The sequence below is a fragment of the Ovis canadensis genome, chromosome 2, assembly GCF_042477335.2.
Source record: "Ovis canadensis isolate MfBH-ARS-UI-01 breed Bighorn chromosome 2, ARS-UI_OviCan_v2, whole genome shotgun sequence".
Classification (NCBI taxonomy): Eukaryota; Metazoa; Chordata; class Mammalia; order Artiodactyla; family Bovidae; genus Ovis; species Ovis canadensis.
Genome location: NC_091246.1, coordinates 40,473,489 through 40,500,179, shown reverse-complemented (window position 1 = coordinate 40,500,179; position 26,691 = coordinate 40,473,489). Strand labels below are relative to the sequence as shown.

The 26,691-nt window shown below is 44.0% G+C and overlaps 1 protein-coding gene across 1 annotated transcript in view; it reads left to right on the top strand.

Moving 5' to 3' along the window:
* DOCK5 (dedicator of cytokinesis 5) overlaps positions 1-26,691 on the top strand; it is a 274,699-nt gene that overhangs the window by 56,451 nt on the left and 191,557 nt on the right. The window contains exon 2 of the mRNA XM_069575968.1: positions 21,118-21,201. Within this exon, the coding sequence (XP_069432069.1) occupies positions 21,118-21,201 (84 nt within the window). The remainder of the gene's footprint in view (positions 1-21,117; positions 21,202-26,691) is intronic.

The following is a 26,691-nucleotide window of genomic DNA, read 5'->3' as shown; positions in this document are numbered from 1 at the left end:
AGGCAATGGCACCCCACTCCAGAACTCTTTCCTGGAAAATCCCATGGACGGAGGAACCTGGTAGGCTGCAGTCTGTGGGGTCGCTAAGAGTCAGACACGACTGCGCGACTTCACTTTCACTTTTCAGTTTCATGCATTGGAGAAGGAAATGGCAATCCACTCCAGTGTTCTTGCCTGGAGAATCCCAGGGACGGGGGAGTCTGGTAGGCTGCCGTCTATGGGGTCGCACAGAGTCGGACACGACTGAAGAGACTTAGCAGCAGCAACCACCCTGAGTATGTTTTGTATTTTTATTAAACATGCTTAACATTTTGTTAGTGGTATGTGTGCACATTTGATGACTGCATTCTGTGTTTGAATATAACATAACCTATTTCTATGGGGTTGCAAAGAGTTGGACATGACTGAGCAACTACGAACAAAGCTAGTAGAGGTGATAGAATTCCAGTTGAGCTGTTTCAAATCCTGAAAGATGATGCTGTCAAAGTGCTGCACTCAATATCCCAGCAAATTTGGAAAACTCATCAGGACTGGAAAAGGTCAGTTTTCATTCCAATCCCAAAGAAAAGCAATACCAAAGAATGCTCAGACTGCCGCACAATTGGACTCATCTCACACGCTAGTAAAGTAATGCTCAAAATTCTCGAATCCAGGCTTCAGCAATACATGAACCATGAACTTCCAGATGTTCAAGCTGGTTTTAGAAAAGGCAGAGGAACCAGAGATCAAATTGCCAACATCCGCTGGATCATTGAAAAAGCAAGAGAGTTCCAGAAAAACATCTATTTCTGCTTCATTGACTATGCCAAAGCCTTTGACTGTGTGGATCACAGTAAACTGTGGAAAGTTCTGAAAGAGATGGGAATACCAGACCACTTGACTTGCCTCTTGAGAAATCTGTATGCAGGTCAGGAAGCAACAGTTAGAACTGGACATGGAACAACAGACTGGTTCCAAATAGGAAAAGGAATATGTCAAGGCTGTATATTGTCCCTCTGCTTATTTAACTTCTATGCAGAGTACATCAAGAGAAACGCTGGGCTGGAAGAAGCACAAGCTGGAATCAAGATTGCTGGGAGAAATCTCAATCACCTCAGATATGCACAAGATACCACCCTTATGGCAGAAAGTGAAGAGGAACTAAAAAGCCTCTTGATGAAAGTGAAAGAGGAGAGTGAAAAAGTTGGCTTAAAGCTCAACATTCAGAAAACGAAGATTATGGCATCTGGTCCCATCACTTCATGGGAAAATAGATGGGGAAACAGTGTCAGACTTTATTTTTTGGGGCTCCAAAATCACTGCAGATGGTGACTGCAGCCATGAAATTAAAAGACACTTACTCCTTGGAAGGAAAGTTATGACCAACCTAGATAGCATATTGAAAAGCAGAGACCTTACTTTGCCAACAAAGGTCCATCTAGTCAAGGCTATGGTCTTTCCAGTGGTCATGTATGGATGTGAGAGTTGGACTGTGAAGAAGGCTGAGCGCTGAAGAATTGATGTTTTTGAACTGTGGTGTTGGAGAAGACTCTTGAGAGTCCCTTGGACTGCAAGGAGATCCAACCAGTCCATTCTGAAGGAGATCAGCCCTGGGATTTCTTTGAAAGAAATGATGCTAAAGCTGAAACTCCAGTACATTGGCCACCTCATGCAAAGAGTTGACTCATTGGAAAAAGACTCTGATGCTGGGAGGGATTGGGGGCAGGAAGAGAAGGGGACGACAGAGGATAAGATGGCTGGATGGTATCACTGACTCCGATGGACATGAGTTTGAGTGAACTCCAGGAGTTGGTGATGGACAGGGCGGCCTGGCCTGCTGCAATTCGTGGGGTTGCAGAGTTGGATAGAACTGAGCGACTGAACTGAAGTAGCTCCAGAACCATTCAAAACTCAACGTGATCCACCACATTAAGAGGAAAAAAAAAAATCATCTCTACAGATGCAGGAAAGGCATTTGATAAAATCTGATATCCACTGATGATAAACAATGTTTGCAAATTGCAAATATCTTCAACCTGATAAGAACCACATGTGATTTACCTACAGCAAACATCATACTGAATCAAACATTAAATCTGCTTCCCTAATACTGGTAACAAGGCAAAGATATCTGCTTCTCCATTCTACATTTTCAAGGTGGTTCTAGCTAGTGCAATAAGGAGGAGGAAAAAAAAAAAACCTTACTAATGAGGAAGTATCTCATAAAGCTGTGTTTGTTAGCAAATGACAGGATCACCTATATAGAAAATTTTAAGATCGCTACAAAAATTTCTAGAACTAATGAATGAGGTTAAGGAGGTTTGGGGGCTTTTTCCCAGGTGGCTCAGTGATTAAAGAACCCACATGCAATGCAGGAGATGCGGATTCAATCCCTGGGTTTGGAAAATTCCCTGGAGGAGGACATGGCAACCCATTCCATTATTCTTGCCTGGAGAATCTCAAGGAGAAGAGGAGCCTGACAGGCTACATTCCAGTTGGTTGCAAAGAGTTGTACACGACTGAAGCCACTGAGCATGCAAGAAGTTTCTAGGATCCAGTTTTGGTCAATATTAAAAAAAAAATTACATTTCTCTATACTACAAAGAGCAAGCTGAGATTATTGAGTTATGATGTGAAGTTCACTTCTTCCTATAGATTACAGGTCAGACAATTTTAAAACCACTGTCCCAGAAAAACTCTTGCACAAGTGTACCAGATATATATACATATATATATAATATGTTCACAGTCTTTCACAACAGTATTTGTGACAGCAAAAATGGGAATTAACCCAATGTCCATTGAAAGGAAAATGAAGAAATGCATTCACTTCAATTACTCAGATGTTTCCGACTCTTTGTGACCCTATGGACTGCAGCACGCCATGCTTCCCTGTCCATCACCAACTCCTGGAATTTACTCAAACTCATGTCTATAGAGTCAGTGATGCCATCCAGCCATCTCGTCTTCTACTGTCCTCTTCTCCTCCTGCCTTCAGTTTTTCCCAGCATCAGTGTCTTTTCCAAGGAGTCGGTTCTTCACATCAGGTGGCCAAAATATTGGAGTTTCAGCTTCAACATCAGTCCTTCCAATGAATAATGAGGACTGATTTCCTTTAGGATGGACTGGTTGGATCTCCTTGTGGTCCAAGGGACTCTCAAGAGTCTATTCCAACACCGCAGTTCAAAAGCATCAATTCTTTGGCACTCAGCTTTCTTTATAGTCCAACTCTCACATCCATACATGACTATGGGGAAAACCACAGCCTTGACTAGATGAACCTTTGTTGGCAAAGTAATGTCTCTACTTTTGGTCATGGCTTTTTTTCCAAGGAGCAAGCATCTTTTAATTTTATGGCTGCAGTCACCATCTGCAGTGATTTTGGAGCCCAAAAATAGTGTCTCACTGTTTCCATTTGTTTCCCCATCTATTTGCCATGAAGTGATAGGACCAGATGCCATGATCTTAGTTTTTTGAATGCTGAGTTTTAAGCCAACTTTTTCACTCTCCTCTTTCACTTTCATTAAGAGGCTCTTTAGTTTTTCTTTGCTTTTGCCAAAAGGATGATGTCATCTGCATATCTGAGGTTATTGATATTTCTCCCAGCAATCTTGATTCCAGCTTATGCTTCATCCAGCCCAGTATTTCTCATGATGTACTCTGCATAGAAGTTAAATAAGCAAGGTAACAATATACAGCCTTGATGTACTCCTTTCCCAATTTGGAACCAGTCTGTTGTTCCATGTCCAGTTCTAACTGTTGCTTCTTGACCTGCCTACAGATTTCTCAGGAGGTAGGTCAGGTGATCTTGTATTTCCTATCTAATTAAGAATTTCCCACAGTTTGTTGTGATCCACACTGTCAGAGACTTTGGTATAGTCAATAAAGCAGAAGTAAATGGTTTTATGGAACTCTCTTGCTTTTTCAATGATCCAGTGGATGTTGGCAATTTCATCTCTGGTTCCTCTGCCTTTTCTAAATCCAGTTTGAACATCTGGAAGTTCACCGTTCACATACTTTTGAAGCCTGGCTTGGAGAATTTTGAGCATTACTTTGCTAGCTCGTGAGATGAGTGCAATTGTGCAGTAGTTTGAGCATTATTCGGTATTGTCTTTTTTAGGGATTGGAATGAAAACTGACCTTTTCCAGTCCTGTGGCCACGGCTGAGTTTTCCAAATTTGCTGGCATATTGAGTGCAGCACTTTCACAGCATCATCTTTCAGGATTTGAAATAGCTCCACTGGAGTTCCGTCATCTTCACTAGCTTTGTTCATGGTAACGCTTCCTAAGGCCCACTTGACTTTGCATTCCAAGATGTCTAGCTCTAGGTGAGTGACCACACCATCGTGGTTGTCTGGGTCATGAAGATATTTTGTGTAAAGTTTTTCTGTGTATTTTTGCCACCTCTTTTTAATATCGTCTGTTTTTTTTTTTTTAAGAGATGTCTTATTTAGTTTCCAAACAGTTTGCGTGCATGCTAAGTTGCTTCAGTTGTGTCTGACTTTGCAACATTATGTACTGTATCCCACCAGGCTCCTCTTATCCTTGGGATTCTGCCGGCAAAAATATCAGGGTGGGTTGCCCTGCCCTCCCCCAGGAGATCTTCCTGACCTAGGGATCAAACTTGTGTCTCTTATGTCTCCTGCATTGGCAGGCGGGTTCTTTACCACTAACTCTACTTGAGAAGCCCAGTATCTTGGGGTTTTCTAAATGTCTTTGTTACTGAGTTTTAATTTAATTCCATTGTCGTCAAAGAACATGCTTTGTTATGATTTGACTCTTTTTCAGTTAACTGGGATTTGTTCTGTTACCTGATCTACATCATTGCTAGGTCTTTTTCTCTGATTCATTTTTCTCCTAATAATAGTAAGTATTTTTCTCCCTCGCATGCATGGTAATCTTGAACTAGATGTCAAACATTGTAAGTTTTATCTTGTTGAGAGTTGAAGCCTTGTTGTTGGATGGTGTTATGAGGAAATGTTATTCTTTCTAGATGTGCAGTTCATCTTTATCAGGTGAGACCAGCACAGGCAAAATGGTCCTTCTGAGGACCAAGGCAGTTACTCTTCTGAGTACTCAAGCCAATGGCTGTGTTATCCGAACATTTCTCAACTCTGGTTGTGGAGAATGGAAACTGTTCCCAGCCCTCTGTGAGGCTTGGGAATTATTACTCCTGCTCTTTCCCAGTATTTCTTTCCCTTGCCCTTGGGAATTTTCTTCACATGCTGATTGGTAATCAACTAAGCTAACAGGGAAATTGCTGCAGCCCTCACCTCTTGGATTCTCTGCCTTGCACTTTCTTCCGACCTTGACCTCCCTGAATTCTCAACCTTCTCCTCACATCTCAAGGTGATTACTGTGCTGTTTGGATTTCTCCTCCCTGAACTTCCGCCTGGAGATGCAACTGTAGATTTCCTTTATCTCCTCATCTGTAAGAGCATCATTCTCCTGCATTGCATTGCTGTTCAATGTCTGAAAAACCACTGTATCGTATTTTTTCTGTTTTTTTAATTGGAGTATAACTGCTTCACTTGTGTTGGTTGTGTTAGTTTCTGCTGTACTAAGAAGTGAGTCTGGAGAAGGAAGTGGCAACCCACTTCAGTATTCTTGCTTAGAGAATCGCATGGACAGAGGAGCCTGGTGGGCTCAGACCATGGGATCACAAGAGTTGGACATGACTTAGCAACTAAACCATCATGAAGTGAATCAGTCATATATATACATATGTCCCCTCCATCTTGAACATCCCTCCCAACTCCCATCCCACCCTTCTAGGTCATCTCAGAGTACCAGGCTGAGCTTCCTGTGCTAAATAGCAGGTTCCCACCTGCTATCTATTTTAGATCTGACAGCGTATACATATCAGTGCTACTTTCCGATTCATCCCACCCTCCCCTTCCCCCTTTTTGTTATTTTATACGTTTAAGACAGGATAGTAGCATCTGATTCCTGATGTATTCTCTGGTCCACTTTGGCCACAAGTTGAAATGAATATGTATTTTTCGAGAGAGGAAAGTATTCTAAACACATACTGAATTGCCGGTTCAAGTAGATTAGTCCAAAGTTATGTATCTTTTTTAATTTCATACTTGTCTTTCTGTGATGCTGAAAAATCTTAGTTCCAAAAACATTCCAACAGTTACTTGTTTTTATGTTTCTTATTCATGGGGCTTCCCTGGTGCTTCAGTCGGTAAAGAATCCACCTGCAATGCAGGAGACCTGGGTTTGATCTCTGGGTCAGAAAGATACCTTGAAGAAGGAAATGGCAACCACTCCAGTATTCTTGCCTGGAAAATCCCATGAACAGAGGAGCCTGGCGGGCTATAGTCCATGGGGTTGCAAGAGTAGGACACATCAGAGGGACTGAACCACCACCACATTTTACTCTTAAAACAACTCTAGTTCAGTTCAGTCACTCGGTCGTGTCCTACTCTTCATGACTCCATGGACCACAGCACTCCAGGCCTCCCTGTCCATCACCACCTCCTGGAGTTTACTCAAACTCATGTCCATTGAGTCGGTGATGCCATCCAACCATGTCATCCTCTGTTGTCCCCTTCTCCTCCTGCCCTCAATCTTTCCCAGCATCAGGGTCTTTTCAGATGAGTCAGCTCTTTGCATCAGGTGGCCAAAGTATTGGAATTTCAGCTTCAACATCTAAGAGGTAGGCAAAATACCAGTTTATAAATGTCACTTTATTGATGAGGAAGCTGAAGCCATAAGATTAAACGACTTGCCTAAGAGTCCAGAATGGTAGATTTTTCGCCAAGCTGTGGAAAGTACCCTCAGTAGCCTGACTGTAGTTCAGTGTCACCTTGGTCCCTCACACAACCAGTGCCTGCTTCTTTCTTTATGAAAGGAGGCTCCCCACATCTCTTCAGTGTCTGGCTCTCTCCTCAGCTCTTTGCTCTTCTGATTCTCGCTTCCCTCCCGGCCACGTGTGCCCACATTCTGTTTGTTCCTGGTGCTTTCCCCATTATATAATAGAAAAGCTGGGCTTTCATTCTTCTGTTGTTTAGTTGCTCAGTCCTCTCTGACTCTTTGTGACCCCATGGACTGCAGCACACCAGGCTTCCCTGTCCTTCACTATCTTCCTGGAGTCTGCTCAGACTCAGGTCCATTGAGTTGATGATGCCATCCAACTGTCTCATCCTCTGTTGCTGCCTCCTCCTCCTGCCTTGAATCTTTCCCAGCATCAGGGTCTTTTCCGGTGTGTTGGCTCTTCGCATCAAGTAGCCAAAGTATTGGAGCTTCAACTTCAGCAGCAGTCCTTCTGATGAATATTCAGGGTTGATTTCCTTTAAGATTAGCTGGTTTGATCTCCTTGCAGTCCAAGTGTTCCGAGACCCTCTTGAAAGCGGGATATAGGGTAAAGTAGACTGACTGAGCTCGTCTTGGAACAGGCCCTGCAGAGACATAAGCCCGGGACCAAAGCTGCTGCTGTTATATTTTCATGTTCAGGTTGATGGTTTTAAATTAATGGGTTTTCCAGCCGGCTGGGGTTCCCCAGTGAATTGTGTTTTGTCTCAAATTCATGTACACATGGAGAAAATAGTTACCAACGTTTTTCACTATTATGTCAAGATGCTTGTTCTAGATTCTGCAATAATTGGTGGCTTTTATCTTAGCTTCTCTATTCCTCAGTTATGATTTCTCTCTGAAAGATAGATGTCGCAGCTCAGCCCAGTCTTAGATGTGACCATTTTTTATCTTGTCTCATTTATATTTTATTTTTTTAAATTAAATTTTGTGCTTCCCTGGTAGCTCAGCTGGTAAAGAATTTACTTGCAATGCAGGTTCAATTCCTGGGTCAGGAAGATCCCCCTGGAGAAGGGATAGGCTACCTACTCCAGTATTCTTGGTCTTTCCTAATAGATTAGACAGTAACGAATCTGCCTGTAATGCAGGAGACCTGGGTTTGATCCCTGGGCCCAATCTTAGATCTGACCATTTTATATCTTCAGTCTGTCTCATTTCTATTTTATTTTTTAAATTAATTTTATTGGGGTATAGTTGCTTTACAATGTTGTGTTAATTACTACTGTACACCAAAATGAATCTGCTGTACGTATACATATATGTGTGTGCTAAGTCGTGTCTGACTGTTTGCAACTCCATGGGGGTCTGAGGCCTGACAGGCTTCTCTGTCCATGGAATTTTCCAGGCAAAAATGCTGGAGTGGTTTGCCATTTCCTACTCCATATATTCCCTCTGTCTTGGACTTCTTTCCAATTCAGGTTACCATAGGGTGTTAAGTAGAGTTCCCTGTGTTCAGTTCAGTTCAGTACAGTCGCTCAGTCGTGTCCGACTCTTTGTGACCCCATGAATTGCAGCACGCCAGGCCTCCCTGTCCATCACAATCTCCCGGAGTTCACTCAGACTCATGGCCATCGAGTCCGTGATGCCATCCAGCCATCTCATCCTCTGTCGTCCCCTTCTCCTCCTGCCCCTAATCCCTCCCAGCATCAGAGTCTGTTCCAATGAGTCAACTCTTCTCATGAGGTGGCCAAAGTACTGGAGTTTCAGCTTTAGCATCAGTCCTTCCAAAGAAATCCCAGGGCTGATCTCCTTCAGAATGGACTGGTTGGATTACCTTGCAGTCCAAGGGACTCTCAAGAGTCTTCTCCAACACCACAGTTCAAAAGCATAAATTCTTTGCCGCTCAGCCTTCTTCACAGTCCAACTCTCACATCCATATATGACCACTGGAAAAACCATAGCCTTGGCTAGACAGATATTAGTTGGCAAAGTAATATCTCTGCCTTTGAATATACTATCTAGGTTGGTCATAACTTTTCATCCAAGGAGTAAGTGTCTTTTAATTTCATGGCTGCAGTCACCATCTGCAGTGATTTTGGAGCCCCCCAAAATAAAGTCTGACACTGTTTCCACTGTTTCCCCATCTATTTCCCATGAAGTGATGGGACAAGATACCATGATCTTCGTTTTCTGAATGTTGAGCTTTAAGCCAACTTTTTCACTCTCCTCTTTCACTTTCATCAAGAGGCTTTTTGACTCCTCTTCACTTTCTGCCATAAGGGTCGTGTCATCTACATATCTGAGGTTATTGATATTTCTCCCTGCAATCTTGATTCCAGCTTGTGTTTCTTCCAGCCCAGCGTTTCTCATGATGTACTCTGCATATAAGTTAAATAAGCAGGGTGACAATATACAGCCTTGACGTACTCCTTTTCCTATTTGGAACCAGTCTGTTGTTCCATGTCCACTTCTAACTGTTGCTTCCTGACCTGCATACAGATTTCTCAAGAGGCAGGTCAGGTGGTCTGGTATTCCCATCTCTTGAAGAATTTTCCACAGTTTATTGTGATCCACACAATCAAAGGCTTTGGCATAGTCAATAAAGCAGAAATAGATGTGTTTTTGGAACTCCCTTGCTTTTCCCATGATCCAGAGGATGTTGGCAATTTGATCTCTGGTTCCTCTGCCTTTTCTAAAACCAGCTTGAACATCAGGGAGTTCACGGTTCACGTATTGCTGAAGCCTGGTTTGGAGAATTTTGAGCATTACTTTACTAGCATGTGAGATGAGTGCAATTGTACGGTAGTTTGAGTATTCTTTGGCATTGCCTTTCTTTGGGATTGGAATGAAAAGTGACCTTTTCCAGTCCTGTGGCCACTGCTGAGTTTTCCAAATTTGCTGGGATATTGAGTGCAGCACTTTGACAGCATCATCTTTCAGGATTTGAAATAGCTCAACTGGAATTCCATCACCTCCACTAGCTTTGTTCGTAGGGATGCTTCCTAAGGCTCACTTGACTTCACACTCCAAGATGTCTGGCTCTAGATTAGTGATCACATCATCATGATTATCTGGGTCGTGATCATCTTTTTTGTACAGTTCTTCTGTGTCTTCTTGCCACCTCTTCTTAATATCTTCTGCTTCTGTTAGGTCCTTACCATTTCTGTCCTTTATCGAGCCCATCTTGGCATGAAATGTTCCCTTGGTATCTCTAATTTTCTTTAAGAGATCTCTAGTCTTTCCCATTCTGTTGTTTTCCTCTATTTCTTTGCATTGATCGCTGAGGAAGGCTTTCTTATCTCTTCTTACTATTCTTTGGAACTCTGCATTCAGATGCTTATATCTTTCCTTTTCTCCTATGCTTTTCGCCTCTCTTCTTTTCACAGCTACTTGTAAGGCCTCCCCAGACAGCCAATGTGTTTTTTTGCATTTCTTTTCCCTGGGGATGTTCTAGATCCCTGTCTCCTATACAGTGTCACGAACCTCATTCCATAGTTTATCAGGCACTCTATCAGATCTAGACCCTTAAATCTATTTCTCACTTCCACTGTATAATCATAAGGGATTTGATTTAGGTCATACCTGAATGGTCTAGCAGTTTTCCCTACTCTCTTCAATTTAAGTCTGAATTTGGTAATAAGGAGTTCATGATCTGAGCCACAGTCAGCTCTTGGTCTTGTTTTTGTTGACTGTATAGAGCTTCTCCATCTTTGGCTGCAAAGAATATAATCAATCTGATTTCGGTGTTGACCATCTGGTGATGTCCATGTGTAGAGTCTTCTCTTGTGTTGTTGGAAGAGGGTGTTTGCTATGACCAGTGCATTTTCTTGGCAAAACTCGATTAGTCTTTGCCTTGCTTCATTCCACATTCCAAGGCCAAATTTGCCTGGTACTCCATGTGTTTCTTGACTTCCTACTTTTGCATTCCAGTCCCCTATAATGAAAAGGACATCTTTTTTGTGTGTTAGTTCTACACGGTCTTGTAGGTCTTCATAAAACCGTTCAACTTCAGCTTTTTCAGTGTTACTGGTTGGGGCATAGACTTGGATAACTGTGATATTGAATGGTTTGCCTTGGAGATGAACAGAGATCATTCTGTCATTTTTGAGATTGCATCCAAGTACTGCATTTAGTTCTCTGTTTTATACACAGTATCAATAGTGTGTAAGTGCCAGTCCCAGTCTCACAGTTCCTGCAGCCTCCACCACTTTCTTCTCTGTGGTCATACATTTGTCCTCTTCATTTGTGTCTCTATTTCTTCTTTGCAAAGAAGTTCATCTGTAACATTTTTTGTGTGTGTTTTTAACTACTCTGATAGCTTAGTTGGTAAAGAATCTGCCTGCAGTGCAGGAGACCCAGGTTTGATTCCTGGGTTGGAAAGATCCACTGGAGAAAGGATAGGCTACCTATGGCAGTATTCTTGGGCTTCCCTTGTGGCTCAGCTGGTAAAGAATCCACCTGCAATGTGGGAGAACTGGGTTTGATCTCTGGGTTGGGAAGATCCCCTGGAGAAGGAAAAGGCTACCCACTCCAGTATTCTGGCCTGGAGAATTCCATGGACTGTATAGTCCATGGGGTCCCAGAGTCAGACATAACTGACTTTCACTTGCTCTTTTTCACTTTCATCTTTGTTTAAGAATAACGTATACCTAGAAGAATCTGAGGACCTCGCAGAAGCGTGGCCGAGAGGAGCTACCCCTTGCCCAAGGTCAGGGGCAGTGGCCGAGAGGAACTACCCCACCTCCGAGTACATGATGAGAAACGCTGGACTGGAAGAAGTACAAGCTGGAATCAAGATTGCTGGGAGAAATCTCAATTACCTCAGATATGCAGCTGACACCACCCTTATGGCAGAAAGTGAAGAGGAACTAAAAAGCCTCTTGATGAAAGTGAAAGAGGAAAGTGAAAAAGTTGGCTTAAAGCTCAACATTGAGAAAACGAAGATCATGGCATCTGATCCCATCACTTCATGGGAAATAGATGGGGAAACAGTGGAAACAGCGTCAGACTTTATTTTTTGGGGCTCCAAAATCACTGCAGATGGTGGTTGCAGCCATGAAATTAAAAGACACTTACTCCTTGGATGAAAAGTTATGACCAACCTAGATAGCAGATTGAAAAACGGAGACATTACTTTGCCAACAAAGGTCCGTCTAGTCAAGCCTGTGTTTTTTCCAATAGTCATGTATGGATGTGAGAGTTGGACTGTGAAGAAGGCTGAGCAGCAAAGAATTGATCCTTTTGAACTGTGGTGTTGGAGAAGACTCTGGAGAGTCCCTTGGACTGCAAGGAGATCCAACCAGTCCATTCTGAAGGAGATCAGCCCTGGGATTTCTTTGGAAGGACTGATGCTAAAGCTGAAACTCCAGTACTTTGGCCACCTCATGCCAAGAGTTGACTCATTGGAAAAGACTGATGCTGGGAGAGATTGGGGGCAGGAAGAGAAGGGGATGACAGAGGATGAGATGGCTGGATGGCATCACCAACTCGATGGACATGAGTTTGAGTGATCTCTGGGAGTTGGTGATGGACAGGGAGGCCTGGCGTGCTGGGATTCATGGGGTCGCAAAGAGTCGGACACGACTGAGCGACTGAACTGAGAAGAACCTGATGATAGTGCCTTATCCAATTAAGGAAAGATGTTCTGGTCTTGTTAATATGTTAATTTTTTTTTGTTTTACTTCCTGATTACAATCCTTCCTTAGTTGCCCTCTGGTTTTCTTTTTTGTCTCTTACTTTTTCTCATCAAGAAAGGTCAGCTGAAAAGAATAGCAGCTAGTAGAAGTGTAAGCGTGGTGACATTAGAATGTGTACCTCTAGTGCTGCTCCCAGGTAGAGAGTACATGTGAGGCCACGATTGCGGCATCCTTGGTGTTGTCAGTAACACCCTGAGTCCTCAGTTGAATCCCTACAGAAATGCTTGGAAAGGGCAGCAAGAAGATGGCTAAAATACTAAGCTATTCCCAGACTCTCTTGCTGTTTCTTAGGGGAGCTTTGTACTTTTGTTGTTGCTGTGCAGTTGCTGAGTCATGTCTGACTCTTTGTGACCTCATGTAATGCAGCTTCCCTCCTTCATCATCTCCTGGAGTTTGTTCATCTCCACTGAGTCAGTGAGGTCATCCAGCCATTTCATTCTCTGCCACCCCTTCTCCTTTTGCCTTCAATCTTTCCCAATGAGTTGGCTCTTCACATCAGGGGGCCAAAGTATTAGAGCTTCAACCTCAGTCCTTCAATGAATATTCTGGGTTGATTTCCTTTAGAATGGCCTGGTTGGATCTCCTTGCAGTCCAAGGGACTCTGAAGAGTCATCTCCAGCACCACAATTCAAAAGCATCAATGCTTTGGTGCTCAGCCTTCTTTATGGTCTGACTCTGACATATCTGTACATGATTACTGGAGAAACTATAGCTTTGACTATATGGACCTTTGTTGGGAAAATGATGTCTCTGCTTTTTAATACACTGTCTGGATTTGTCATAGCTTTCCTTCCAAGGAGCAAGCTTTGTATTTAGCTGCCTGAAATAAAATGGGTTTGCTGTCCTTAAGGACACCTGCCTTTTATTGTCTTAACTTTACCTGGGAGAACTGCTGAGGGTAGCTTTTTCTATTACCTCTACAGTTCTCCCTGATTTCCCAGTTCTCACTGAGTGACTTCCACTGTCCTATTGGTGAGGGTGATTGTATCCATCTTTGAGGATATGGCTGCCACCATGCCCCAAGTGGGAAGCCAGACAGGGACAGAAAGGGGAAAGGAGCAGGTGACTGCTGTGTCTGCCAGCACTTGTTATCTTCCTCCAGGTTCTGCTGCATTCTCCTCTTTGGAACAATATACTGGTACATCGATTTCTTACTTAGAGGAGCTGTGGGGTAAAGCTCCCAGTGTTTGTAGAACAAAGACTTTCTATTTTACAATTTTGAATTGCCTTGTTTTAGCTTTCCTCCTTTATGTTTGTTGTGCAGTTGCTCAGTCATGTCCAACTTTTTGCAACCCCATGGACTGCAGCATGCCAGGCTTGCCTGTCCTTCACCATCTCCCAGAGTTTGCTGAAACTCCTGTCCATTGAATTAATGATGCCAACCAACCATCTCATCCTCTGTCGCCCCCTTCTCGTGCCCTCAGTCTTTCCCAGTGTCAGGGTCTTTTCCAGTGAGTTGGCTGTTTGTATCAGGTGGCCAAAGTATTGGAGCTTCAGCATCAGTGCTTCCAATGAATATTCAGGACTGATTTCCTTTATGATTGACTGGTTTTATCTCCTTGCAGTTCAGGGGACTCTCAAGAGTCTTCTCCAGTACCACAGCTTGAAAGCATCAATTCTTCAACCTTTTTAGTCTCTTTTTTCTTTTGGCCATTCTGTGTGGCTTATAGGATCTTAATTCCCAGACCAGGAGTTGAACGCATACCCCTTGCAATGGAAGGGCAGAGTCTTCACTACTGGACCACCAGGAAAGTCCAGAGTCTATCGTTCTAACAGCTGACAGTAGGCAGATCAAGATGAAAATGAAAATGATGAAGTTTGATCATCTTGTTAATATTCTGGAGCAGCAGACAGCTCAGATTGGGAGCTTGTTCTGTGTGTGTTGGCTCTTTCTTTGACACACACTGCCAAACACTATAATAGACCATGTCAGGTTTTAGTTATTCTTTGGGGGTTGTAATTTGAGGGTTCATGAAAGAACCTAATTTATCGAAAAGGTTAAATACTAGTAATCCATCAACTTTTCGTTGTCAGAATCACTCCTCATATTGGCACCTGTCAGCCTGTTCTATTGGTTTTTTGTTGCATAATCCTAAAATCAGTCACTCCTAAAGGAAATCAACCCTGGATATTCATGGGATGGACTGATGCTGAAGCTCTAATACTCTGGCCCCCTGATGCGAAGAGCTGACTCATTGGGAAAAGACCCTGATGCTGGGAAAGATTGAAGGCAGGCGGAGAAGGGGAGGCAAGAGGACGAGATGGTTGAATGGCATCACTGACTCAGTCGACGTGGGTTTGAGCAAACTCCGGGAGAGAGTGAAGGACAGGGAAGTCTGGCTTGCTGCAGTCTATGGGGTCACAAAAAGTCATACACGACTCAGCAGCTGAACAACAGCAGCAATCCTAAGACCTCAAATTTCTTCTCTTTTTCTCTGTCTCTCAAAAGTCTGGTTCAAAAGAAAAGGCCAGGCCAAATCAAAGATGTGGTAAAATGCAAACTGTTTTACATTTGTAGACATACCATCTTGTCTAGTTGGCTCTACAAAATTATACTTTAGCGACATAAACAGTAAGCTGTTTAGGGCAGAATTCCAGGAGCTCGTCTTTCACAGCAGCTAGCAAGTCAGTTCATACACAGCAACTCACAGTTCTTGTTTAATTTCCTCAGACAAAACAAGAGATTGTGGTGGTGCCTGCTGATTCGAAAGGACACAAATTGTTTGTCTTGCCTCTTATCGTAACCTCGTGAATCAGGGGGCTTGCAGCCACAGGGACTCTTAGTGAGATCTGGTCCAATGCCTAGTCTACAGATGGGAAACTGAGGCCCTAGATGAACCAGGTCATGCTTGTGTCACTGGTATAACTGAGTCTGTTTGGTTCAGTCCAGAAGGTTTCCTTTATTTCTCCTTACTCTGTCTTCCTCTGTAGCATTTATTCACATTCCAGGGAGAAACACAATCCACTGAGAGTGTGTTAGTTGTATGCCTGAAATAGCATCCGGTGAACAGACAATAGGATCGCCAATCACCGGTTCCTATGGTAAAGCTTGTTGGAGGAAGTTGGAGTCTTAATGGGTGAGGGAATAAAGTTTTTGGCTGTGCAAAAGCCAAAGACCAAAGCATTCTGGTCTTTTTTGCTGCATGGGCTTTCCTCTAGTTGTGGCGAGCAGGCTACTTGCTAGTTACAGTGCACGGGCTTCTCATTGCAGCGGCTTCTCCTGTGGAGCATGGGCTGTAGGGGACATGGGTTCAGTAGGTGCAGCTCCCAGGCTCTGGAGCACAGGCTCAGTAGTTGTGGCACACAGGCTTCGTTGCTCCGTAGCATGTGGGGTCTTCCCACATCAGGGATTGAACCTGTCTCCTGCATTGGCAGGCTGAATTTTTTTTTTTCTTTTTACTGCTGAGCCACCAGGGAAGCCCCTAGTGAGAGAATTCTAGGAGTTGGATACACTGAGTGATTGAGCACGCACACACATAGGCAGACAACATACTGAGACTCTGTCAGGCTCTTTTCTTTGCTCATAGGCTCTTCCAGGGCATCTCTTTGCCATCATGGACCAGTCTGGTAAAATGGGATGAACAGGTCCTCATTGGGCCATGTTAGTAACAGCTTTGCTGCTCATAAAGCTGGGCTCCTCGGAGCAAGGTGCTGACCCTTTGAGTCTCTGTTTCCTCATTAAATAATATGGTAATAGGCAGCCACTCCATACAATGACTGCATTCCGTATGGAAGTGAAACCATAAACTGCAACGGAAATGAAGTGTATTAAAGAGGGTGTGGGAAGGGCATGGTTCAAAAGTGCGGACTTGGCATGAATAGAGGTCATTGTAAGTGATTGGAAATCTTGTTAGTACTTTAGTCGGAAGACATGAAACAGACAGCATAAGTGTGACTGGTGACTTGTCATTCGAGCAGAAGGCTTTGTTGAAGGATGTTTCCCAAGTGAAGCTCTTTGAAGGCTTATGTTGGAAAGATAGATTGTCTTGTATAATTTGCAAATAAAAAACATGAGAGAGTGATTGGATAACCCTTTCTTGAGTGGTGGGAGACCATAACTGCTGCTTCTGGGGGAAGCAGGGAAATAATCTGGAAGTTTGGGGAAGAAGTGGTGAATAACTGAATTTTGATGGATGAGTCTCATAAAAGCCACTCTTGTGCCTTGAGCACTTTGTTTGGGCCTCATCCAGTGCTTTGGAATGTGAAAGACAAAATAATGTGTAACCAGGTCCCCACTGATGAGGGGTTTACCTTCTGCTTTGTGGCAGGTGATAACACAAGATTGCCTGTGATTAAAAATCCAAACTGTGTTGGAAAGAAAACTTGTGGGATGATGGAGAATAATGAGATCCTTGCAGGGTGATTGTTGTTGCTGTTGAGTTGCTAAGTCATGTCTTATTCTTTGTGACCCCATGGACTGTAGCTCACCAGACTCCTCTGTCCATGGGGTGTTCCAGGCAAGAATACTGTAGAGTGTTGCCATGTCATTCTCCAAGGGATCTTCCCAACCCAGGAATTGAACCTGTGTCTCCTGCTTGGCAGGCAGATTCTTTACCACTGTCACTCATCATTTGTGGAATTGCATTGTGAATGTGAACTTTGCAGTGTGAGGAAGAAAAAGATAAACTGTTGCCCCAGATAGAGGTAAACTGTGAGTTGAGCACAGAATTTAGGAGAGATTATGAGTCCCAACTGAAGTAGAGGGTCAATTTGGCAGATGATGAACAGCAGTGGATAATGAAGGCCAGGATAATTTGGGGAGCACTTTGATTGTCAGGCTTAGGAATCTAGGATTTAAGGTGGCGCCTTGGTAAAGAATCCTCCTGCTAATTCAGGAGACTTAAGAGAGGTGCATTCAATCCCTGGGTCAGGAACTTCCCCTGGAGAAGGAAATGGCAGCCCACTCAAGTATTCCTGCCTGGAAAATTCCATAGACTAACCCAGCAGGCTACATTCCATGGGGTCCCAAAGAACTGGACACAGCTGAGCTAGTAAATAACAACAGTAGGCTGTGGTGTGTGTGTGCACGTGTCCCTGTGTTTGCAGCAGTCCTTGGTACATGTTTGTAGCTTGGGGCTCCAGTGCCAGGTGCAGCCGTGGGGCGCCTCTGCTTGCTTTCCTGGTGACTGAGAACAAGGAAGATGTGAAGCTTGGGGATTACACAACACGCTGTGACACAGCAGCCTCTCCACTTCCTGATTCCACCCGCTGGCGGGGCCAGTGGAAGGACCCAGTCCGGGGGGAGGCAGTGCATGGGGGCCCGGGGAAGTTAGGGATGAAGACCTACATTTTCTACAGAGAACCAGTGGTATACTTAGTAGGCAAAACGTTTGAATCAAGTAGCGGTCAGATGAAGGAAGTGACTTTCAGTGGAACAGGAGCTGTGGCCTTGTGGCCCTTGTAAGCGTCTAGAAACCGGGAACTAACTCCTTCTGCTGAATTCCGTACAGTTTCTCCCAGCCCACTTCATCAGCCTGCCCTTGTTCTGAATTCATAATATAGTCTAAAAGCTCAATAAGTCGATCATCTCCAACATACCTCTAGGAGTCTGCGCCAGGGCTATAGAAGAACACATATTTGATTGATTCTCTTTAAAAAGAGAGGCTGCTTGGACATGTATACACTACTACATTTTAAATGGATAGCCAACAGGGACCTCCTGTACAGCACAAGGAACTCTGCTCCATGTCATGAGGCAGCCTGGCTGGGAGGGGAGTCTCAGGGAGAATGGATATATGTATCTGTATATGTATGGCTGAGTCCCTTTGCTGTCCACCTGAAACTGTCACAACATTGTTAGCGGCTATATGCCGATACAAAATACAGTGTTTAAATTTTTTTCTTTTAAAGAGGCCACTTCAAAATGTGGGGCTGGTGGTTTGCTCCTTCCGTTCCGAGATATGCTGTGATGGAAGCCAGAGCCTACCGTCAGTCTGCTGAACCAGGTGGATAGCCGGCTCAGGAAAAGAGCAGTAGGCAATGGCTACTGCTCACGACTGGCAATGGCAGGGTTACCTTTCTTGCCTTTTTGATGACCGTTGTGGGATCTGGCAAAGGGGTTGAGTGACCAGCCTCATGTTCATCAGAGCTGCAGAGGTGGGGAATCTCATGGGCTCCTTGGATCCTCAGGTGCATGGATAGAACCCAGTTTCTAAGGTGGTTCTTTCTCCCTGAAGGGAAGCAGCTCACTCATTATGAGAGAGGACAAGAAATAAATTTGCTTAAAAAAAAAAAAAAAGGTTTACTGAAGTCTAACACACCACTTTAGGCAGATAGTTCATTGATGTTGAGTAGACATGCAGAGTTTGGAGACCATCAGCACCACCAAATCCCATTTTAGGATGTTTCTGTCTCTCCCTAAAGCTCCCTGTGCCTGTTGTGCTCAGTCACCATTCACACCCTCAACCCCAGGGAACAATGAAATGCCCTGTGCCGTTGACAGCCATTGGCTTCTTCTGGATACTACAGATAAATAGAAGCCTAATATATTTTGTGCATATGACTTTTGTTTCGCATGCCTCTGAAGGTCATCTGAGTTGCAGTGTGTTCATAGTTCATTTCTTGTTTATTTATTTTAAAAAATTTATTTATTTGAATTGGAGGCTAATTACTTTACAGTATTGTAGTGCATACATTGACATGCATCAGCCATAGTTCAATCCTTTTTAAAAAATATTCATTTCTATTTATTTATTTGGCTGCACTGAGTCTCGGTTGTGGCATGCAGGATCATTCACCTTGGCATGTGGGATCTAATTCCCCAACCAAGGATCAAACTCGGGCCCCCTGCACTGGGAGTCTGAAGTCTTACTGGATCACCAGGAAGGTCGCTTTTATTCTTTTTTATTGCTGAGTGATTTCATTGTGTGGACAGACGATATTTTACATATCCATTGATTCTTCGGTGAATGAGTTGTTTGCAGTGTTTGGCTGTTACAAATAATGCTGCTGTGTTGGCTTCTTGTCAGTGTCCTTACAAGGTCCAGTGACCACAAGCTTGGTGACTTGAACAACAGGATTTTCTTCCCTCACAGATCTGAAGGGCAGACGTTGAAAATCAAGGTGTTGGCCGCTGGTGCTCCTTCTAGAGGCTCTCAGGGAATTCTGTTCCTTGTCCTTTCTAGCTTCCAGGGGTGATGCCAGTCCTTGACTTGAGGTCACGTTACTTCACCCTGTGCCTCCAACCTCATGTTGCCTTCTCTTCTGTAAATCTCTTTAAACTCCCTCTGTCTCTCTCTTATCTGGATACATAGGATTGTATTTAGGTTACATCCTGAATTTCCAGAGTAACCTCGCTTATCTTTATCTTATGTTTTTTGCTACCTACGGAAACACTCGCACGTTTCAAAAATCTGATGTGTGTATCTTTGAGGGGCTATTTTTCTGCCTACCACAGTGACTTTGAATATTCACATGAAGTTGTATTGACATATTTCCCTTTCTCTTTGTAAATAACTAGGAGTGGAATTGCTGGGTTGCATGTTAATTTATGTTTAACTTTTTAAGAAACTGTCAAACTGGGAGGTTATATCATTTTACATTCCTACTGGTAATGCATAAGGGTTCCAGTTTCTCCACATTCCTGCCAAGTCTGCCTTTTAAAAGTTACAGCCTTTCTAGTGGGTGTGAAATTGCAGCTCCTTGTGGTTTTAATTTGCATTTTCCTGATGGCTAATGGTTGTTGGATATCTTTTCTTGCTCTAATTATTCATCATATATAATCTGTGGTAAAATGTCTCTTCAGAACTCTTACCCAGCTTAAAATTGGATTGTCACCTTCGTTTGGAGGTATGAGTTAGTCTGCTGTTTTTCACAATCTGGTCCAGTCCTGAGTGCTGTGCTAATGGAGGTCACCTTGATGAGAAAGTGCTAAGGTGCCCCATTTGCACAGGATGCCTAGAACTGGGTGCAAGGAAGCCACTGGGGTTTAGTTTATTACTGGGCAGGGGGATTGATGGGACTCACAGTTGGCTGCCAATTACGGTCAGGGAAGCCAGGAAATGGCTCGCCCTGTGGCCAAGAGATCAGAAGCTCAGTGGTATTGTAGGCTGATAACTCTTATATTACCATTTTAATTAAGGAGTTGTGTCTGTAATCATACATTTGCTCTCTCACTTCCCATACTATACTATTAAAAATCCCTGGTATAGGTACCACATATGAGTGTCTCAACACTCTGTCTCCAGTCTCTAGCACAATATGTGGAACATATCAGGCAACCAACCAAAATTAGTTGGATGGAGAAATGACTAAAATGCCAGCAGTGGGAATCCAGCAGGATGCTCACTGCTTTTCAGAGGGGTATTCACCTGAAATGAGTAAAGAGGTGGTTATTTGTTGGAGAATTGGTTCAGTAACTAAAGTATGTGCTCTTTTTTTAAGTTGTTTATTTTATTTTTAATTTTGGCTGCACTGGGTCTTCGTTGTGGCCCATGGCAGCGTCTCCTGTTGCAAAGCACAGGCTCTAGAGTGAGAGGGATCAGCAGGTGTGCGCGGGCTCGGTTGTCCTGTAGCGTGTGGGACCTTAGATCCCTGACCAAGGATTGCACCTGTGTCCCCTGCGTTGGAAGGCGGACTCTTAATCACTGGACCATCAGGGAGGTTCCCTGGGTGTGCTCTTTGGTGACTTGTGTTTTAAGTGCCACCGATGCCATCATTTTTGTCTTTTGTTTCTCCTTTCCAGCAATCTATAACTACAACGCCTCTCAAGATGTGGAGCTGTCCTTGCAGGTTGGAGACACGGTTCACATCCTGGAGATGTACGAGGGTAAGTCTGGATGGCCTTCTGCCAGATGGGTGGGGAGGCCCGAGCAGTATGAGTTACTTACTCATAAGGCTCTTGGAGCAAACATCAACACAGTTTACTTCCTGAAGCGATGCTAGTAAAAATCTAGGAAGCACTAGGATATTCAGTTTTGCACCAGGGTGGTTTCAAAACAGCCAGCTGAGTGCACGAGCACAGACGTGGCCAGACACCAGAATCAAAATGTGTGACTCTGCATTCTGTAAAGTTACAATGCTCTTGTGTGTGCGCCATCCTATTTAATTCTGATGACAGTCCTCTAAGGGTGACAAGGCAGTGTTTATTCTTTCTAATTAAGAAATATATATATATATGACTGACTTTGAAAACTATAGAACTCTTTTTAAAATACTGTTTATTTTTGGCTGTGCTGCGTCTTTGTTGCTTTGCTTTCTGTAGGTGGGCGAGCAGGGGCTACTGCTCTTGGTTGCGATGCTCAGCCTTCTTGCGCTGTCCTCTCTTGTTGGGGAGCACAGGCTGTAGGTGCGTGTGCTTCTAGTCACAGCACACAGGCTCAGTAGTTGTGGCACGTGGGCCTTATTGCTCCATAGCATGTGGAGTCTTACTGGACCAGGGATCTAACCCCTGTCGTCTGCGTTGGCAGGCAGATTCTTATTCTCTACGCCACCAGGGAAGTCAAAAACTATAGAACTCTTATTAAAAATTACACGAGTACCCCACACTCACTTTTTTAAACGTAGGAAACATAATGCTCGCTTTATAGTTGAGAAAACTGATATTCAGAGGAAATAATGTACCTCGTGTCATACAACTAGTGACAGAGCCAAGTGAAATGAGACACTGTTGATTCCTGGTGGCTTCTCATCAAGCAAGACCCTAATATGTGAAAGATGGTGTCTTTTCATAGGTACTGTGAATAAATGGGGAGCGCGTCTAATTCAGCTGGGCTTCTCAGGTGGCACTAGTGGCAAAGAGCCTGCCTGCCAGTGCAGAAGACTCAAGAGACACAGGTTCTATCCCTGGGTTGGAAATATCCCCTGGAGGAGGGCATGACAACCCATTCCCATATTCTTGCCTGGAGAATCCCATGGACAAAGGAGCCTGGCGGGCTTTGGTCCATAGGGTCTCAAAGAGTCAGACACGACTGAAACAACTTAGCCTGCACACATAATTCAACTCAGGTTCAAAAAGGCAAAACAATTTATTTCTTAGTAAAATTCTCTCAGATAAAATAATTAAATTGGTTAAAAAAGTGACTCTGGATGCAGAAGGCCCTGGCTCCGGAGGAGACAAGTGCATTACCGGGCTGATGAGAGATCAAAGGAAGCCAGGCTGATGAAATGGCTCTTTCTTCAAAGCTCTGAATATTGCCAGACTTGGGGAAAAATGAGGGAGAGACTTATTGGTGTTGCTGAAATTCCTTCAAAGAATTAGGTCAGGGCGACTGTAGGTGCAGAAAGCCTTCTAGTATATTTCCTGCAACTAGATCGGGCTGGGGGGCAGGGTGTCCCAGTTAACCTGTAAGTGGACTGTTGGACAGTATCCAGGGCTCCCGGCTCATCTGAAGAGCACAGGTCATGGGTGGACCAATGCCGCCCCACCCCAGACTTCTCACTACCACCCTAAATCCTAATAGAACTCCAGTGTTGCCACATTTCTAATCCAGATGCCTAGAGCACAAGAAACACATCTCTAGGCCACTGACATTGAGGAATCAAGGCAAAAAACTGAGAATCCATTTATTCTCTCTGAAGATTGGGGTAGGAATGAGGTAGGAAGCGAGGCAGATTTTTCTCATATGGTGAGCTTCCCTCACGGCTCAGATGGTAAAGAATCTGCCTGCAGTGTAGGGGATTTGGGTTTGATCCCTGGGTTGGGAAGATCCCCTGGAATAAGGCATGGCAACCCACTCCAGTATTCTTGCCTCGAGAATCCCACGGACATAGGAATCTGGTGGGCTACAGTCCATGGGGTCACAAAGAGTCAGACATGACTGAGCGACTAAGCACAGAGGTTTGTTAGAACAAGAACTGTGAATTTGCAGGGTCTGGTCCCATCACATAAATGGTTGTGATGATGGCATGGTGAGGGTGGTTTTCTAGAATCCACTGTGGCTTCTGAGGTTCAGACAGACAGACACAGGATGGGGAAGAGGAGATGGGAAGTTAGAAGGAAAGGAAGTAGGGCTCAGCCACAGAAGAGCTAAGCTGTCTGCTGCATTGTATAGAAGACTCCACTGTTACTGCAGCTTCCCTTTGGTTTTAGGCAAAGAGTTGGTAGTTTGCATTATCCTTCTACCTTTCACACACTTCAGAGTATTGATGAGCAGCTTGTGCAGGTGGGGAGGAGGAAGGGAGGGAGGGCTGCATGGTCTCTTCCCTCTCTGCTGTCTCTCTCCCATTTTTATTCGCACAATCTCAGGTCCAGTCATTTGTCAGTTCTATGACATCAGCGAGACACAGGGATAATCTACTTATATTCTTGAGCTCCTTTGCATATTAAACATGACCTTACTAGGTCATGCCACTTGATCAGGCCAGATCAATCCATTCTGTCTTTATGGGCTTCCCTGCTGGCTCAGGTGGTAAAGAATCTGCCTGTAATACGGGAGACCTGGGTTCAATCCCTGGGTTGGGAAGATCCCCTGGAGAAGGGAATTCCATGGACAGAGGAGCCTGGCGGGCTGCGGTCCATGTGATCGCAAAGAGTTGGGGATGATTGATCAACTAAGCACAGCACGTCACTCTCTATGGACACACATTTTTCCACTGTACACGTAAGAGGCACGTGTTCAGTTTCCATGGGCTTGAAAATAAAGTATATTTTACTGGTACTGGGTATGATTTCTATAGATGGCAATTAGATTCTGATTTTATCCCTCTTTTTTTTTTTCCCCAAATTTGTTATGTGCTAACCTTTCTTTTGCCATTTCTGTTACTGAGAGAACTGTGTTCAATCTCCCACCATTGTAGTTTGTATCAGTTTATGATTTGACATACGTCATATGGTTTGACATGGTTTCAGGTTTTTTTGTGGTCTGTAGTCTCAGACCTGTTCAGAGGTACATACAATTGTAAAATTGTTATATTAGACAATCCCAACTTTTAATTCCTGTTTATAAAGCTTTGATCATTATCTCCGTCTGCAGTATGCTGTCTGTTTTGTCTGAAATTGCAGCCAGTTCACGAGCAGTGCCAGGGCTCCCCTTTTTTGTCCTCCTGGCCCTACAGAGCTGTTCTAAATGCTGCTCAGAGACTCAAGGGATCTTTTCTTAATTCAGCAGATGCCTCAAGAGGAAAGGAGCTCCCAGTGCTGGTCTCCTCTTCCTGAGTTTGGTCTTTTTCATATCAGACCTAGTAATTCTTCACTTTACCATGTTAGCTCTTTCTGTGTGCCTGTTGTGTGCATATGTTATACTTGAGCTTTTCTAATTGACCTACAGAGTATAGGAGCGAAGAGCATACAGTTGATCTGAAATCAAGTGGCTAATATCTTTTAAATACATTTTCAAAATTCTTTTTTCTTTTGTTATTATTATTGGCCTTGCTGTGCAGCATGTGGGCTCTTAGTTCCCTGATTAGGGATCGAACCCATGCCCCCTGCATTGGGAGCATGGAGTCTTAACCACTGGACTGCCAGGGAAGTCCCCGAATTATTTATTCATTTTTATGTGACCCAAGCATGTTTCTGGAAATAGTTGATTAATGCACTTTGTCCTCATAGGATTCACATTAATGGTCATTTTAAGTGTGCATACTATTTTTACTTTACTGAGCAATTTCCCAGTTGACCAATGAATATTCCTCAGAGTAGCACTCCTATGGACCAAGGTAAGATGGTCACAAGCTTGAGTCCAAAAGCCACAGTGCACCTGATGTATTACAGCTCACACGGCAGTGCACTTTCTGGAAGCACTGCACAGTCAATAGAGAGTCATGCAAAAAACGAGTTGAATCCTGCTCTGTCTGGATTGTGACGATCCAGATGCTGCGGGTGCTCACGGCAAGAAGCAGATTTTCTTGTTAGTGTGGAATGCCTGGGGTCCTGCCATAGAATTCTTCCCTCCCAGAGAAGGACGTCAGGGACTTCCTCGTGGTCCAGTGGCTTTCCCAGTGACTCAGTGGGTAGAGAGTCCACCTGCAATACAGGAAACGCAGGAGATGCAGGTTCGATCCCTGGGTGGGAAAGATCCCCTGGAGGATGAAACGGCAACCAGCTCTAGTATTCTTGCCTGGAGAATCCGCATGGACAGAGGAACCTGGCTGGCTACAGTCCACAGGGTCACAAAGAGTTGGACATGACTGAGCAACTAAGCTCACACGCAACAGTGGTTAAGACTCCAAGCTTCCAATGCACGGGGTGCAGGTATAATCCCTGGCTGGGACACTTAAGATCCCACATGCTGTGTGGTATGGCCAGGGGAAAACTTTTTATTTTTGTATTTTTCCTTAAAATTTTTTTTTTGATTGGAGGATAATTGCTTTACAACACTGTGTTAGTTTCTGCCATACATCAACATGAATCAGCTATAAGTATACATATGTCCCCTCCCTCTTGAACCTCTCTCCCACATCTCAAGGTTGTCACAGAGCACCAAGTTCAAGCTCCCTGCGTCATATAGCTAGCTAATTCCCACTGGCTATCTGTTTTATATATGGTAATGGAAATGTTTCAGTGTTACTCTTTCAATTCGTCCCTCTCTTGCCCCCACTGTGTCTACAAGTCTGATCTCTATGTCTGCGTCTCCATTGCCTCCCTGCAAATAAAAATAAGGACATCAGTGCCCATTCTATAAAAGTGGACACACGTCAGGGTGTGTATGGGGGGATTTATAGCATGAGCTTTTTCACTTCATTAACAGCCAGGTGCCAGATCAGCTTTTTACAGAGATGATTATACTGGCTTAAGTTTTAAAAGTGTACTTTATGGGATTAATTTTTTCTAATGGCGCTCACCTTGCGAGACACAGCAATAGATTCTTATATCTGCTAAGTACCTCACATTCTTGGCTGGGTTCTCAAATGCCTTGATTATTGCAACCGGTTCAGGACACAGTGAGGGCAGGAGTGCTTTGCAGATGTTCAACATGATGGAAATGCTGAGTAATAACTTGTGTTGTAGCCCTCCTCCCCCCATCTCCTCTTTAAAAAAATAAAGTAGAAACACCCACAGTACTGCCAGATGGAATTTAAGGGTGGTGCTGGCATCATTTCTTGGCCCTGGGGTGGCGGGCGGGGGTGCCTTTGAGCTTCCTGTCTTCCTGACTCCAGGGGGTCCTCCCCCCAGACACCCTGCCCCACCCTGCCTTTGAGATATCTGCATACCAGACCTGGGTGGGCTCTTCAGGCGTGGACACAAGTCCACCTTTCTAGAACCCAGACTTGAAAATTTCTTTCCTGCCCACATCCTGCAACAATACTATGCAGGACTCTCTTTTTGTTGTTTCCCATCCTGTGGTTCAGTGAATGATTCTCCAAGTGGTAGCTCCTTGGA